The 16,991-nt window shown below is 35.7% G+C and overlaps 1 protein-coding gene across 1 annotated transcript; it reads right to left on the bottom strand.

The window, feature by feature from the left end:
* Positions 1-11,463: 11,463 nt before the first annotated feature.
* cfap144 (cilia and flagella associated protein 144) lies at positions 11,464-13,563 on the bottom strand. The gene is made up of 4 exons (XM_056751061.1): positions 13,280-13,563; positions 13,146-13,205; positions 12,492-12,595; positions 11,464-11,701 (listed from the first exon to the last, which is right to left on the bottom strand). Exons 1-4 carry the CDS (start codon positions 13,407-13,409, stop codon positions 11,588-11,590), a joined length of 408 nt encoding a protein of 135 aa, XP_056607039.1. The 5' UTR covers positions 13,410-13,563; the 3' UTR covers positions 11,464-11,587.
* Positions 13,564-16,991: the final 3,428 nt, after the last annotated feature.

Here is a 16,991-nt window from a genome sequence, read left to right as displayed (position 1 = left end):
TAGGCCTATAGACTCACAGATGTGATATCATAGGGAGGAGCCTTATAGATATCCAGGTTCGATAAGTTTAATATAGCCTAGATATCATGTGATCTTTGTATCACATAAAATAATATTAACCATCACTCTTTTTGAAAAAAAAACAAGAAATAAAGCTTATGGTGTCACAACAGGATTGACTGGTTTTAGCCTACTTGTTTAAAGCAGGAGTTTAGATGACTTTGCAACCAAGTTGACAAGACTATTCTGTTAATAAACTCCGCTTTAAGAATCGTTTGTGACTAAACATTTTTCTATTGTACTTGTATTTCTGTAAAGCATGTCTTTTCTGAGAAAAAAAGTGTTTTTATTGGCACAAGTAGTTAAGTACTACACATCATTTATCTGAAAATGGTGACACCCAGTGGTTCAATAAGGTGACACTTTACAGAACACAAGCACCAGTCAATGTGGGCCATATTTCAACAAATGCAAGTGCAGAAATGACTGGCTTTCTATTGAAGATAAACTGACAGATTGTGTAACAGGTTTTGAAATGTCTTTCCATGGATCTGAGACAAGACTGCGTCTGAAGGGTTATTTCAACAAAAAATGAAAATTCTGTCATTTACAAACCATTCTGTCATCTATCCATCCTTCAAACTCACCCTTTGCGGGGTCACAGGAGGACTGGAGTCTATCCTAGATGGAAAGATGGAACCATCTAGATGGATATCCAGCCCACCACAGGGCACTCACACATCTCAACGCAATTTTAGTTCATTTGACTCATATTATCTTAATTATAGTTTATAATTTGTATCATTGAACAGTTGACAACGCATGCCTCCTATTTCTTTGTTTTGATCGATCTATCTAGAAGAGCTTTTTTAATGCACGTATGATTCAGTGACACGAGCAATCTATTATTAACTAAACTACACTACACAATGTTAACTTCATTAAAATAACACAAATGCTGCAGCACCTCATATAATGACTGCAATGTAATTTAAACACATAATTAAAGCCTTACAGTAAACAAATATTGCCCTTTTTTGGTCTTTCTCGTCATTTTTATCTTGTAAAAATCAGTCTGACTGGTCTTTCAGATCTTTCTTGCTGTCCCTAGTCTCTTGGGGCTCCTGGAATAAGGTTTACATATTTATGAAGGTCATTCATGGACCTGTGTACCCGTCTTCACTCATCACTCTGCTGTCAGGGGGGAGGACAACACACACAGATTTTTCTTCTGTGTGGAGTTTGGGCTTGATTTGAACGGTGGTCAGGTCCGGGTGTTGTTTCTGTTGTGGAAAGGTTCCAGTTCTTTTCCATCCACCTGGAGGAAGGCACACTATGCATTGATCTCTCTACTCAGCCATTAATGCTGATCTATTCCCTCTCTGCTTCATCTCAGGCTCATTTGTATTCTAATTGCCGGGCCTTGAAGTGACATGCTACGTTTGTACAAGGCCGCTTTCTGTCAATGAAATACTGATACACGTGTTATTCTGTCTTCAGCTAAACTTTGCTGTTGCATATTCTAGACTCCAATTGTACAGTAGCATCTGTGGTGTTATACGAGTTAGTAATCCAATCCGGTATTTGTTTTAATTTCAATTTTTCATGATTGTATTGTGCTATTTCTTTTCACATTATGATATTGAACTGATTAGGTTCTGATTATGTGTGACATAATTCTCATTTAGCTTGAAGTTTGCCAGAGAATAGTAGATATTCACTATAATATCAAGATACCCATGCAGCTGTCTTCATTGTTTTCATGCAATAACTAATATTTTTATGTTGAATTAACAGCCGGGTAACCTTTTTTATTGAAACAACAAATACATGTCACTGTTAAAAAATGTCTATGCTTTTTGTTGGTTCAAATAAAAAGCACATACAGTCCGAAATTTTCGAATGCGTTTTTTCATTTTTGGCTCCCGTTTGTACTCCGTCTCTGAATTGTTATAAAAGGCCACTCAAAATGCTTGCTACGGATGCGAAAAACACAGAAAATCGAACCCGTTGTGATTTTTTTATGACGGACGAAAATATCGGAGGCAGTGATTGACACAACGTGAGGTCATATATTTTTTTTAACGTGGGGAAGTTTCGGACTCAAAGTTACCGGGTTGCCTTTGAGTTTAAAAAAATTGAGTTCAAAAATATTAGTTTACACAATGAATTTGATCCAAACTTGTTGTGTTGACTAGTATTTTTAAGTTCAATTAACTTAAACATTTTTATTTTTTTGTATTGTTTTTTACAGTTAACTCAAAGTTGCAATTTTTCACAAATGACTTTGTCATATCCGTGGCCTGATTATTACAAAATTGTTTTATTCAAACCTCCAATCGCTGTCACATTCAACACCCAGATAAAAAAGACGAATGTATTTGCCCTATGTTTAAGAGTTTATTAATTAATATTAGTGACATTCTGTTTGATCATCGGTCTAATTTTATAGGCAATTTTATTTTTGTAGCTTTCTCAGCTCAATCCAATTACTTCCACAGGATAATAAAACTCAGTCCACATCCGTGACATTTAAAAGACAAACTCTCAATTTCGTCAGTGCAACACCGAGAGGGGTTGCGCGGAGCTGTGTGCACGCCCTCTTCCTTCTCATAATCCAGATGATAAAATCCGGCACCTCTTCCTAGGCATGAATAGATGCATACAGAATGCCACACATCAGTGAGCTTGTGCTGGCAGTTATTATTCATGGACAATGCTGTGGTTGAAGTTGGAGACTTAGAGAAAGGAATAAAAGACAGATAATAGATGCGCTCTATCAGATGCTTTGTAAGGGAGATATGTACAATAACATCGGAGCAGCTACTGTTATCTTGAAATGGGTATGTGTGTGTGGGAGACAGAAGGAGAGATTATTAAAACAGGTGTGTGTCTCCACATGCTGATGGTGTGTGATTATTCATTAGCCTACTTGCAGACTCGCTGTTGGCTCTCTGCTGAGAACGGGTCCTAGAGTCACCTTGACTGAGAATGCACATATCACCCTTACAACTGGTCTTATCGGCCCAACAAGTGACAGACATGAACATTCACAAATGCAGTATCCTACTTTTTATTGCTAATGTCAGTCTTTTCATTTGTGAAGGCATACTCATATAGCTGCATATAAGCATGCATCCTTACTCCCTTTTATTTAAAAGATAGGGAAGTGATGAATACAGTGTTCTTATCTATGTTTACATATTTCCAACAAATACTTTGCAGTGCAAGATGAGTCATCTATTTTTTATTCGTTTGTCTGGAAGAAAAAGACAGCACATAACTGGGTAAAAGTTTGTTTTGTCAACTTTTACAGACATGGACTAAAAGCCACAAAACTCCCATTTTGATTTCACAAGGTCTTGAAAGCTCATATATCAGTTTGATCTGTCTGCTGGGTGAAGATGTCTCTCTTCAATGCCTGCATCTGCTGGTCATTCTTCATATGCCCAGGCCCAATATTCGCTTCACTGATCTCTTTTATGGACTGCTGGACAGAAGGAAGTGTGAGAAAATAGAGGTCCCCATAGTACAGGACCTTTTGCTGGTCTGCAGCTTTCTAATGCAGAACGTTTATTGCTGAATGTAAATTATAGTACGACAGTACTGGGACGTAGGCTGCGGTCCAGACAATTTCGAAGGCTGTAATAGCCAAGGTAAAATTTTCCACTTACAAATGTTCATAATGTTGGAACAACACCTTCTACATAGATATATGTCTTAATATCACATTTTTATATATTTCCATTCAGTAAAAATAAGATGTCTGAAACAAAAAATGTAAATAGCTGGCAGGAGTAAAGATTACTGGGCAGTACTATCCATGAAACATACATAAATATTGACAAAAATGTGTTTTGCCAGGCATACATTAATAACCTAATAAATAAACATCAAACTCTTGTAATGCTTTTAAAGTAACACCTTGTAGATTTTTCGACCTTAAGATAATGTTTCTAAAATTATTTCAGTGGTAGAACAACTCTTAACTGGACAAATTTTACTCTCGTTGCTGTCTGAACAGCCTCATAGCGGCTACAACCACACTTTGTTAGTTCTGTGTTCGGGTTGGTACACACAGCCCCGCCCTTTCTGCGGAAGAGTGTAAAATGGTTTCCAAACGACGGTTCTGCATTCGCCGGTTACATCAATTACGTCAATAAATTCACGTGTAATGTGGCCATGGGGAAACTTATATAGCAACATTATTTACTTCACTGGTAACAGACAATTGTGCTTATCAACCGCACAGAGAGCCGGAGCAAAATTTCAGTAGTGTGCTTTAAAGATCAGTTTGCCATTACTTGCATATTGTGATAACCTGACTGTGTCTGCTGTCTGGTCTGTTTTTATTTTGTAAAATTGTACAGTAGGGATAACAAACGTCTATGTATATGAGTATTTAATTGAATGGTATAGACCCTCAAATCTATATTGGTTTTAAAGCATGTAGCCTAGAACTTTTATAGGGATAGTTCACCCAAAGATTAAAAATTCTGGAGTGTCTATTTAGACTGAGAACAAAATTACACAAGCTCCGCCCACCAATAAGTGATTGGAATAGAGCAGTGGTTCCCAAATGGGGGCACGCGTACCCCCAGGTGTACCGCAGGGGCTACGTGAGAGAAACGGAAATTTAGGAATAAATAAGTCAATAAATGATGATAATAGTATTGTTATATTAAATTAGGACTACACAAATATGCATAAAAAATGAATTCATTCATTTAAAACGCATTTCAATTTATAAAAGTAATTTTTTGAGACCCGGAATCAGGAGCAGAGTCTGGGTGCAAAATAATGTAAGTTAGGAGAGGTTGCGGTTAAATGTAATGATTTTCCTGAACTGAAAAACACTAATTTACCTTTAATTGTTATGCTGATACTTAAGAGATTTACATAGTTGCGTAAAGGTACATACAGAAATTTTTATAAGCAATAAACTTGTTTGGGGGCATCAGATATAATAACTGTCTGACTCTCACTTCACTGTATTTTAATGCAAAATGTTGCAGTCTGGTCAAGGGGTAGTTGGCTTGAAAAAATCATAAAAAGGAGTACTTACGCAAAAAAGTTTGAGAACCACTGGAATCGAGAAACTGTAAGAATGACACCATTTCTAACAATAACTCCAATGGTTTGAGGTGTAAAGTCTGTATAGCTTGGCACTGTAGACTATAGGGTTCTACTTCACCTCTTGCTGAAAATGCTCTTTCATCTTTTGCTATCACATTACAGGCATTTGTTAAAGGCATTAAAGGCATTTGTTTTCAATAAAATTTATTTAAGACTTAAAATAAATTTTTAATCATAAAGTTTAGGTTTAGGGCAAGGTTAGGGGTAGGTTTAGTGCTACAATATCTCCATAAGTTCCCATCTTTTTAATACTTTTCATAAATATAATGATTTACACACTGTTATTATTGCAAAATGTTTAACGCACAACAATACTGAGGTGCAAATGGTAACGTTATCTGCCAACTACTATTTCTACTTAATAAAAAGAAAATACAGCTATTTCCTGTTAGTGTAAATAGCATATCAATAAGAAATGTTGCTATTTTCACTTAGAGGGAACAGAACCGACAGCTATTTTCACTTAGTGCAAATTCTGTCATGATTTACTCACCCTCAAGTTGTTCCAAACCTGTATAAATTTCTTTGAAAGAAAGATATTTGGAAGAATGTTAGCAACTGACATTTCTGGGGCATCATTGACTACCATATTTGTAGATATTTTTTGCTCAAAATAAAAATATTTTGAAGGACGTAGGAGAGCAAAAGGTTTGGGAGTACCTTTGACTACCTTTTTTTACTTTGATGTCCCAAAATGTAAGTTGCTAACATTTTCCCATATATTTCTAGTTCATCAGAACAAAGAAATGTATACAGGTTTGGAACCACTAGAGAGTGAGCAATTCATTAAAAAAAAGTTTCCCAACACTTGCTTTGTTTCAATAAAACATTATTTTCAATCCTGAGAGAAAGTTTTTGAAGTTACAGAATGGTTTTATTTCAAAAGTTCAAACGAAAAATGTAATATCTCATATGGCCCCTTTATAACATTCAGGATGATGAATGATCTGATTTCATATCTTCTCCTCAACCTTCATCTTGGGCCCTTCTCTATCTCACCCAAGTCTCCCTTGACATATATGTCCTGGATCTGTCTGTCTTTCTCCTCACGCAGGGGCGTGTGAAAAATACTGCATGCTCCATTACTCCACAAATCCGTAGGGAGCAGGGATAAAAGGAAGAAAATGATGATAATATTGAAGGTGGAGAGAAAACAAGAAACAACTACGCAAGCAGAAAACGAGAGAGAAAATACAATTTAGGAGAGGGTAATGAAAAAAGAATGGAAAGGCTTGTGAGGGAAGCTCAATATAGACAGCAGAGGATCAAGAGGAGTCGAAGAGTAGAGTTCATATTGAGGACAGCTCATCTAAACCCTGGACAATCTATAAATCCTGATGTTTTTAACGTAAACTACTCACTCTATGTCTGCTTTCGTAGTAGGATCACAAGCACCAGGGAATAATACGATTAATTTTTCAGTAGCGTAAAATAACAGCGATTATCCCAGCCTTTCATCACACTGTCTTTTACAGCATTGTTGTGTATCCCCTCCGGATTGATGGAAGCCAGCGTCACATTTCCCCCACAATTGCAGTGATGTCCTCGGCGAAATGCCAGCGTTCTCTTGATTAATCTGCCTGCTCTCTTCCAATCAGTGTCGCAGCGGGAGAGAAATGCTGTGTGTTTTAAATGCCCAGCTTTCACACACGGGTCTGTTTTATGAGCTCGGCCTCCCGTGGACATGCAAAAACGCTCCTTCCTGTTGGTGGGACAGCATGGGTGTGAAAAACAAAAACGATGGTGGAAATATTGCAGGTTACACAGAGGCAGCAATGGAAGGACATCCTACATCTAACTTTGTGATCACCACTTGAACTATGAATTTGCATTTCAGGTGTGACCCTCAGAATTGATGTGTTATGTATTACATTTAAATGTGTTTTTTTTCAATTAACTTCTTTTTAATATAATACATAATGCTGGCACCATAAGTCCTGTATTATCACCCAAATTGTATCATGTATTGAATTATATCCAAAGATAAAGACGTGGTTATTACTCAAAATAAATTAAAGGTCTATTTAAAAAGGGGAAAAACTGAGCTTTAAATCACTCCACTTTGTATGATGAATATCTAATATTTTTATGGTATAAGCAAATACATGATATAGATTCATCTTTAAAATAATATATAGCAATTAAGTGAAACAGACATGTCTTGTCAAGAGAAAGAACAAAAAACAAGATTATAATATTTGTGTTAATAATTTTGTGTTTTTTCTCTATAGTTTTATAGATAACAGTAGAACGTAGAAGAAAAATATATTTAATTTTTGATACAGAGATTGAAGTCTCCAAAAACATTCTGCAAATGTATGTTTTGTTTACTGTATAGCTGTAAATGTATGTAGTCCATCCTTGCGTTTTTTGCACAGTAAAGTCAAGATCTTTTATCATCGCTGATTCATCAACTTACATTGCTGGTCCAGTGGTAGTAGCCTACATCGTAACTCAACACACGATTCTCCACAACACGTACACGAACAAAAGAAAATGAACATAAATTGGTTCCCTGACTCTATTGACAATTCTGGATCTTTGTAGTCTTAGCGAGCTGTCTTCACCCCAGAGCAAACACACAGTGAGATGCTGATGAGACAGCAGGTTCTGTGTAACTACAGTGTGTAGCCATGCCCCGGATTTCTATTGTTTCTGAGGATGTTTCACTAAAAAAAATCAATCAGAAGAGGAGAACCACCATTATACAAATATAGCAACCAAAATACTTAATTAGAAAAGAGTAAGTTACACAGCAGTTGTTAGTCTTCAAAACCCTGCATAAGCATAAAAGAAAGTGCTGAGATCCTAACCTTTTTTAAGGTCCAAATGTTGATGGATAGTTCAAGATAACACCACAATGGTAATTACATGAAAGACAAAACGGGCTAGAAGTGATTTACAATATACCAGTGTTTCAATGTGTGATTTTCAGATTAACAGACTAACACCAAAGCTTTGGCTTTAGAGACAGCTAGGCTTATTTTGAGTTTTAAAGTTAGTCTTTTCATGTTTTGCGATAAAGTGGGGAATAGGGAAGTTGTTTGGTTTTCTACTTAAAATGATCTCCCATAAAGCATCAAAACAGGTAAACAGTAAACACACAACTAAAGCTTACAAAAGACGTAACACATGTTCAAGTTTGCAATTAGTAACCTGTTTTAAACAAAATAATAGAAAGTATATCCTACTTTCTGGTTGGTTGAATTCCACAAGATTTCCGGGAGACGTTAGTGTTACTTCCTTCAGTTAAATAAAAACAAAACTGAAGTCATTGTATTTGGTAACAAGGATGAAACTAACAAGGTAAACACATACCTTGACCTAAGAGGTATAAGGTCAAAAAACTTCGTCATTTTTTAGTCTGACCTTAGTTTCAGCAGTCATGTCAAAGCAATATGCAAATCAGCATACTACCATCTCAGAAACATAGCCAGAATCAGATGTTTTGTCTTAACTTCTTACTGGTCTTCCCAAAAAGACCATTAGACAGCTGCAGCTCATACAGAACGCTGCTGCCAGGATTCTGACCAGAACCAAAAAATCTGAGCATATCACTCCAATCCTCAGGTCCTTACACTGGTTACCAGTTACTTTTAGAATCAACTTCAAAGTATTATTAATTGTCTATAAATCACTCAATGGTCTAGGACCTAAATACACCTCAGATATGCTTATTGAATATAAACCAAACAGACTTCTGAGATCATCAGGATCAAGTCAGTTAGAGATAACAAGGGTTCATTCAAAACAAGGCGAGTCAGCGTTTAGCCATAATGCCACCCATAGCTGGAATCTGCTTCCAGAAGACATCAGATGTTCACAAAAAGTAGTTACTTTTAAATCCAGATTAAAAACACACTTGTTTAGCTGTGCATTCACAACATGAGCACTGTGCCAGATTACATCAACTGCATTTCTAATTCTTATTCTTTTTATATGTACACTCACATTTTTCATCAATATTACTGCTGTTTTATTGTTTCTTAAAATCTAAAATTGTATTTGTGATCTGAATTCATTTGCATTTTAAAGATACGTCTTATTTCTCTTTGTCAATCATTTTATGTAAAGCACTTTGAATTGCCCTTGTGTATGAAATGTGCTATGTACTTGCCTTGCGTTCTTTAACAGTCCACATTGAAACAGGCTGTCGTGTTTACATCGGTGACAATTAGCATTCATCACGATTGACTGAAAAGTATGTAAGGTTCACAGCATAAACAATGTTTTTGTAAACTTTTATGTACACCAGTTCTACATAAAATGTGGGTGGATATTCGAGCAGTCCCCATGCCCTATGATGTCCACTTTGTGGTTAAACTTGAGTTTGCTGATGATTGTGTTTATTTAGGTAGAATTAAATACACTATGCCTGTAGATAAAAGATGTGGCGATTCTCAGCTGTCACCACAGACATCAATAAATCGCATCAAATTCAGTGACTGTACTGCCAATAAGCATTGAATGTAGCTTTTTCCTGATCATTAGGATTAGAATGAACGAAACCAGGAAGAATTCTAATTAACCTTTTAGACCTTATTGATTTCTTGATGTTGCAGTGAAATACATTTCCTTGTCAAATACACCACATTGACCCTGACTTGAGATATCAGTTTAGACAGCTCCACCTTTTACCCTTTCCTGACAGATTGATTAAGCTTCCTGTGACTGTTAAGACCTCCAAAGAAAAGTCTCTCACCTTTGTGTTGAGGTAACTGTTTAACCGCTCAAAGATTCTTAATTAGTTATTTTAGCTTAAAGGGGGGCTCCACCCAAACCTGTATAAATTATAAATATGTGCATAAATATTAAAGACACAGTTTGTTCTGATGAATACAAAGAAATATATTTTGAAAAATGTTAGCAACTGACATTTCTGGGACATCATTGACTACCATAGTAGGAAAATGTGTTGTGTGATTTGTTTTGTTCTGTTAAAACACAATATGAGATATTGTGAAGAATAAAGAAAAACCAACAGTTCTAGGGCATGTTTGACTACCATTTTTGGTTTGGTTTTCATTTTTGGGTGGAGTCTCCCATTAAGGCAAAAAACGAAGATGATTATTTAATATGGCATGACCTTTGTTTGTAGTATTTTGATAAATAATTGTGATGTAAATATTATGGAAAATAAATTGTTTGTACGAAATTGTATTATATTGTGACATCCGTAAACATATCACTTGAATAAAACAATTCTAAGGGATTGGCTTAAAAGTACAAACTTTAATTGTAAGAAAGGCTTCTTTTAGCTAAAAATTACAATTTAACACTAATATGATCACCGATTATTAGACATTCATGGGGTGGAAAGAAGCTCTGATGACTCAGGTATAGATTCTTTGGAGGCTTTAATCAATTGGGACATTTGCCTGGGATGTAGATGACCACTTCTCTAGTTTAGAGACAGAGAAGGTCTTGAATTTGAGTCTTGAGTTTCTAAGGATTCTTCCGTTGTGAAACAGACTAGACTAATGAAATAAATTCACACTGAGTTGCAGCTTGGCATCGTTGATGACATGCACAGCTTAGTTAAAACTGTCTTCACTTTAATCAGGTTAAAAAGCATCATGCTGTTCTAATAGAGTTTAAAATGAGACAAGAAGCATTCATAGCACTCAAACCATTTAATAATTAAGTAGTAAACTGAAAATGCATAATAGGTTTTCAAAATTCGAAGCAAATTATATTGCTAAAGAACATGTAGGAAGCACTGAGATTGTTTGGGTCCTGTACATTGATATTTATTGAAGTGATCTACCTTCAGAATTTCTTTGTACATTAATACCACCCGAGTCCTTCTTATATCTACATTATACAACTGTATCTGAGGTAGGTAAAATGCATCTATGCATTTTATTAGAAAGGAGCAGCAAAAAAAGTGGAATAATAAATCTTACAAGTCATATAGCTTGACCTGAGTGGCTGATATATTCTGTATATATTATTCCAATAAACAGGCAGTAGATTACAGCCACAGTAATGGATGTTTCATGTGAAGCATGCTATGTGAAACATATTTCTGTATAATATGGCATTATCGAGGATCGATTAAGTGGACTAATCTTTTTTGCTTACTCTGTGGAGGTTCTGCTGGACAGGTGCGGTTACATTTATAGTGATGAATGGTGCACATTTGACCCACGTTTACATATGCCCAGATACTGTACATGACTGAAATTCTAAACACCGTGGTTATGTTTTAAAACCTAGTTGGCTGACTATCTAGGCTGGTACAACACCATCTAAGTGGCAGCTTAGATTTGAGAAACAAACATGACTGAATATTTAATGTAATACTGAGCATTTCTATGACACAGATTTGATCTAGAACTTTGTGTAGAGTTTATTTATAACATTAACGCATGCTCATTGTGCTCACAGATTCTACCCAGGCTTGTTTAATGGTAGTATTGTTATAGCCAAAGGAGATACAGCCAAACTGTCACCCAAGGTTTTGTGTTTGCTCCTTCAGGCGCCAGGCAGCATCCATGTATTTAGTGATTTCAGAGTTCTGCCGTGGGAAGTTTAGTCTCCTGTCATTGCGATCTGAAACAAGCTACACAAAGGAGGCTGATTAATAGCAGACTATGGAAGTCAGAATCAAGTGAAGTTTCTTAAATATTAACCACGGTATATTCTACCATAGTTATTATAGTAATTGTGGCGTAAGGGATAGTTCACACAACAATAAAAATTCTGTCATTATTTACTCACCCTGTCATTCTAAGCCTGTATGACTTTCTTCTGCAGACCACAAACTAAGATATTGTTAAGAATGTTGGTAACTAAAGAACTTTGGCCCCCTTTGACTTCCATCGTATTCTTATTTTGAGATCCACAGAAGAAAGAGTGACATACAGGTTTAAGCAAATCCCTGAATGAATAGAGCACATACATAAAAAAAGGCAGAATATTTATTTATGGGTAATTTATCGATTTAATCTGGGATTTAGTATTGTTTGAGAATTGGAGATAATCCACTATGGGTTTCCCAATGTAGCCTACTGTAAAATACAGCCCATTAATAAAAAAGTAAAATTAGAAAAAATAATTTGCAAGTTTGAAGATTTATCTAAATAAACATTTAAAATGCCTCATTTTATATTTGTGTTTCTGTAGCTCAACTGGTAAAGCAGTGCATTTGCAGCACAAAGGTCACAGAATGTCAGCCAAATGCATAAATGTAATGTAGCTAAATACAAACGACAGACTTAAAATATTTAATAAGAATGTGAATGGACTAACTGTAAATATTAAATGTAAATGGTTAGTCTAAATATTGAAATCTAGATCTGAAGAGACTAAATCAGTGATGTACATGTTTATTAAATAAACCAAAAGTTTACCAGAGGACTGGATATCCAGCCTATCTCTTGCGCTTCAGTCTGAGGGTGTGTGTACTTCTTTGTTGGTTCCAAACGAGCCCCATGTATGATCTGGAGAAAAGCAGCTGCACAAAATAATTTGTCAATATAAGTGCAATTGTTTCAACTCCTTTACAACTAAGTACTGACACTGGCAGAGTGTTTTAAAACCAAATCATAGAACGCTGTATATGTGACCCTGGACAACAAAACCAGTCTCATGGGTCAATTTTTCGAAATTGACATTTTTACATCATCTGAAAGCTGAATAAATAAGTTTTCTATTGATGTATGAGTTGTTAAGGATAAAAGATGCTAAAAAATCTAAACATTGAGAAAATCGCCTTTTAAAGTTGTCCATCAGAGGTCCTGTAACTCACAAAAATTATGTTTTTAAGTATTTAGGGTAGGAAATTCACAAAATATCTTCATGGAACATGAACTTTACTTAATATCCTAATGATTTGGGGCATAACAGAAAAATGGATCATTTTGACCCATACAATGTATTTTTGGCTTTTACTAAAAAAGTTCCCGTGCTACTTAAGACTGGTTTTGTGATCCAGGGTCACACACAGTAGATGGATTTATGTGTCTAGTGTGGTATTTGTTCAAACGAGAAATAACATTACTTACGATCCTCCTCTTCTTTTCCACAGGACACTTCAGACATTGGCTTATCGGTCAAAATGTGCACTAAACACAAAGACGATCTTTTACACACTTACTGTAGCACACAAAGAACAAATATTGTAAAGCCATGTACTTACGCTTTTTGAAAGGGTTGATGTTAAACTCTGTGTGAAGCTTCTGGTGTCTCAACTCCTTCATTATAGTCTCGACGTGAATCGCGTTTTGGTGCACAATGTCCACGGGTTCTTTTTCTTTAGGTTTTGACATATTGACTAACTTATTATCTATGAATTATTTGTTTTAATTAAGTACAAACAGTGGTCACTAAATCCCTTCCTGGAATGAATAACGTTTAGGCCTGTTAACAAGAGTCCTGTTACTTGGCAACGGTAAATAAAGGTTCTGTCGATTTGCGTCGACTGCTTTTGTCCACCTGAGGGCGCTCGAAGACTGATAACTGGCTCGTGCAGTACGTTTGCGTCCTCGTGCATTTCCATTACGGCCATTCTTCCTCCACACGAGTGTTTTTGTTCATTGTGAGAATACATAGCAAACGAGACAAAAAACTTAAAAATGTAGTATGGTGTTATTAATAAAAAGTGTTGTGGTTAAACACAGGATGTTCAAATATGTATCACATACTTTGTTTTCATGTGTGGTTGAATGGTTTACTATAGTAAGGCCTAAGGCTGTTAATTCCTGCCTTTAATAGGCCTGTGTAATTTTCATAAATATTTTTGAATTATTTGCATGCTTTATAGCTTAAGTTTCTGATGTTGGCACTGGACCTTGTACTCTTTGTGTGTGTTATTAAAACGATACAATAATCAGGTTTGATGGGCTCCGTTCCAATGCTTTTGTACTAGCATGCAACACATTTATCATTATTATTGCATTTCATCAACCTTTAAAGTAATACTTCCTTACCCAATTATGCAGCATATAACTTTTTTAAGATCCATCCTGAATGCTCTTGCTCTGTGGATGTTTTAGACCGTGAGAAAGTTTGCAGAGCATCTAACAAAGAGTTTCTGCTTTGTCTGTGACGACTAGTCATCCAAAACCACTATCTGTGCGGGAATACAAACACACACTCGCTCGAGGCCTATTGTCTACACACACACCATGATAAATCTCTATCTCATGCACAAAGACACCGTATGAATGTGTGTGTGTTTGCTTAGGTGTAAGCAAGTATATGTCGAAGTTCACATAAATGCAGCTACCATCATTCTTTTTTGGCCACCTTCAGCTGGATGATGTTTTATTCCCTCAGTCACACAGGTAGAGAAGCGGCTGCAAAATCCCTATCTGCTAGATAAACCCCAGGAGCACATACACCACTGATAAAACTGATTGTACTGAATACACTCGCCATCATTGAGGATGGAGACGCCACCTGGTCATGGGAAACTCTTTTGAAAAATCAGATTGGCTCTGCTTTTTTGAGTTTTTTTAAGTTTCGTGTAGAGGCTTTACAGCTTTATATGCAAGGAAATATTTTAAGCTTATGACTTCACAGAAATTGACTGACAGAGGATTTAAATCATTATAAAATAAAGATTATCCAACCCGCTTTGCAACATGATCACCTTCAGATATTGGTTTGTTTGACATTTGTGAAACTTGAATTTTGTGCCATTGCATCGACTTACATTGGCAATTTGGTGCAGTATCCTCAAAGAAAGTCTGTTATCTGATTGGCTAAAGTACTGTCTGGTCCTCTCAAGCTTATCAAGTGTCTCCTTTCTGAGTTCTGCTCTTCTGTCAACACCCATAAAAAAGTACAGAACACACACGCTACTCTGTTAACACGGCTAATAGCAATTTCATCAAATATGTCACAAAAAATCCTGCTCTTGTATGCCTTATAACAAGTGTTATTACTGTTATTATCAATGCATTCAACCCTAAGAGGATGTCCAGAAAAAAGAAAGAAAGAGAATCAGGAAGATGGAAACAGTTTGCTGCTTTTCCCACATTATTTCATTTTTTGGCTTTTGTTTGGGAAAAGGATCTTTCACATGGGGATCTGCATTGGAATTCATAATGAGAGGGATTTGAGCTACATTGACAGGTGAAAGACAAGGAAATATGTGGACTTGAGCTACTTAAAGACCATTTGATGAACAAGCGTGCCCTCCTTGTGCTCTGTGTTCTGTGTCAGAGAGTTTTCCAAAGTTCACTTATTAAGATTCTTTATCAGGCAGCACAATCTTAATGGCAGATGGCAGTAAATGTCAATGGACACAGAATATGTCAAACTAAGCAGGTCCTGTAGTTTCGGTAATTCCATGGTCTACCTATCTATCTATCTATCTATCTATCTATCTATCTATCTATCTATCTATCTATCTATCTATCTATCTATCTATCTATCTATCTATGTTATGTTGACTATACAGTTTATACATACATTACATAGACACATCAAAAGTAAACTCACAAATATGTCTATATACATCCTGGAGCTACTTTCCCCAGGAATAACTTGGCTCAGTTAAATAAACAGCCTCATTTGTCTGAAGACAGGCGAGAAATCAGAACAGACCATCCCTCCCTCAGAAGGTGATGAGCCAGCTAAATGTCAGATCTGTCTTCAACTACCACTTACTAGTTGGCGACAAAAGAGGGATTGAATTTCTTCGGAGAAGCTAGGCTGTGTTTGTAGAGTATCAGTTGGGAGTTGGGCCTGTTTGGGCTCATGTCCAGAGTAGGTGGTTGGTGCTTAAGAGCCTGCGTTTGGGTGTGTTGTGAGTTTGACAGATATTGAGGAAGAACCAGACCAAAGCCAAGAATCAAGGTTATCATCACTTCATTTTTTCACTTGTTTCAAAGAAATGATGGAAGAGACTATAACATTTAATAGACACATGTATAAAAGATGACCAAAACTACACCAAACAGATGATCCGGTCTTGAATAAAGCTGATGGTGTTTCATCTAGATCAACATTTAAGAAAACGTTTATTATTGTTGTGTAATCCATAAAGTACCATAAAACAAACTTAGATCAGGATATACTGTAGACTATTCTCAAGGAAATTAGATAACTAAACGTAAAAAAAAGGCATTAGGGAGTGAACACAAGCTGTTTTTCACAAACAAATAAGAAATACACCTCTACAATTCATTACATGTAATTATCGTCATATAGGTCCAGTTGTTTTCAGGAACCCAAGCAGAAACGTGCAGGTGATCTTGTACAAACCTTCCACCATAACAAGAGAAACTAAAGTTCCGCAACTTCTACATTTATATTAGAAATGTTTATTTAAAATATACAATTAGCCTAAAAATTTATATCTATTAATTTTTAAGATTTTTGTGTAACCAGTAGGTAATATCTCAAATACAAGAGAAGCAGAAAATCTAAATTGATTGACTCCTAGACATGGAAGACTCATAGATTTCACATCATCTTCTACAGATCATAAAAGACACTCCTTATACATACACTGTTGATTTTAAACTGTACTATTTCTGTTTCCTGCTGTATAAATTGTCCAGCATGTAAATGCGGCTAATCTCTTGCAATCAATACTGTATATCACATACACAATTTACTTTCTATCTTTGAAACATGAGAAATGGTTGTGATTTATCTTTAATTGCATTGTGATTTTTCAATCATTTTCATCAAAATGATAACCATAGATTATATCATGAAACAATTAAACCAATAGTGTTGTTTTGTAAAATTGACAATAATTTAAGTATTCTGACTGTCTTACTTGTAAACAATAAAATGAGAACTTTTGACGGCCCTGACATGTTCATTGTCGCAAATATTTACTTTCGAGATACATTAAATATACTAAAACAACTGTTATAAATAAATACATTTGT

This window comes from Triplophysa dalaica, chromosome 6 (genome assembly GCF_015846415.1).
Source record: "Triplophysa dalaica isolate WHDGS20190420 chromosome 6, ASM1584641v1, whole genome shotgun sequence".
Classification (NCBI taxonomy): Eukaryota; Metazoa; Chordata; class Actinopteri; order Cypriniformes; family Nemacheilidae; genus Triplophysa; species Triplophysa dalaica.
The sequence above is the reverse complement of the archived record's forward strand: the minus strand, read 5'-3'. Positions and strand labels throughout refer to the sequence as shown.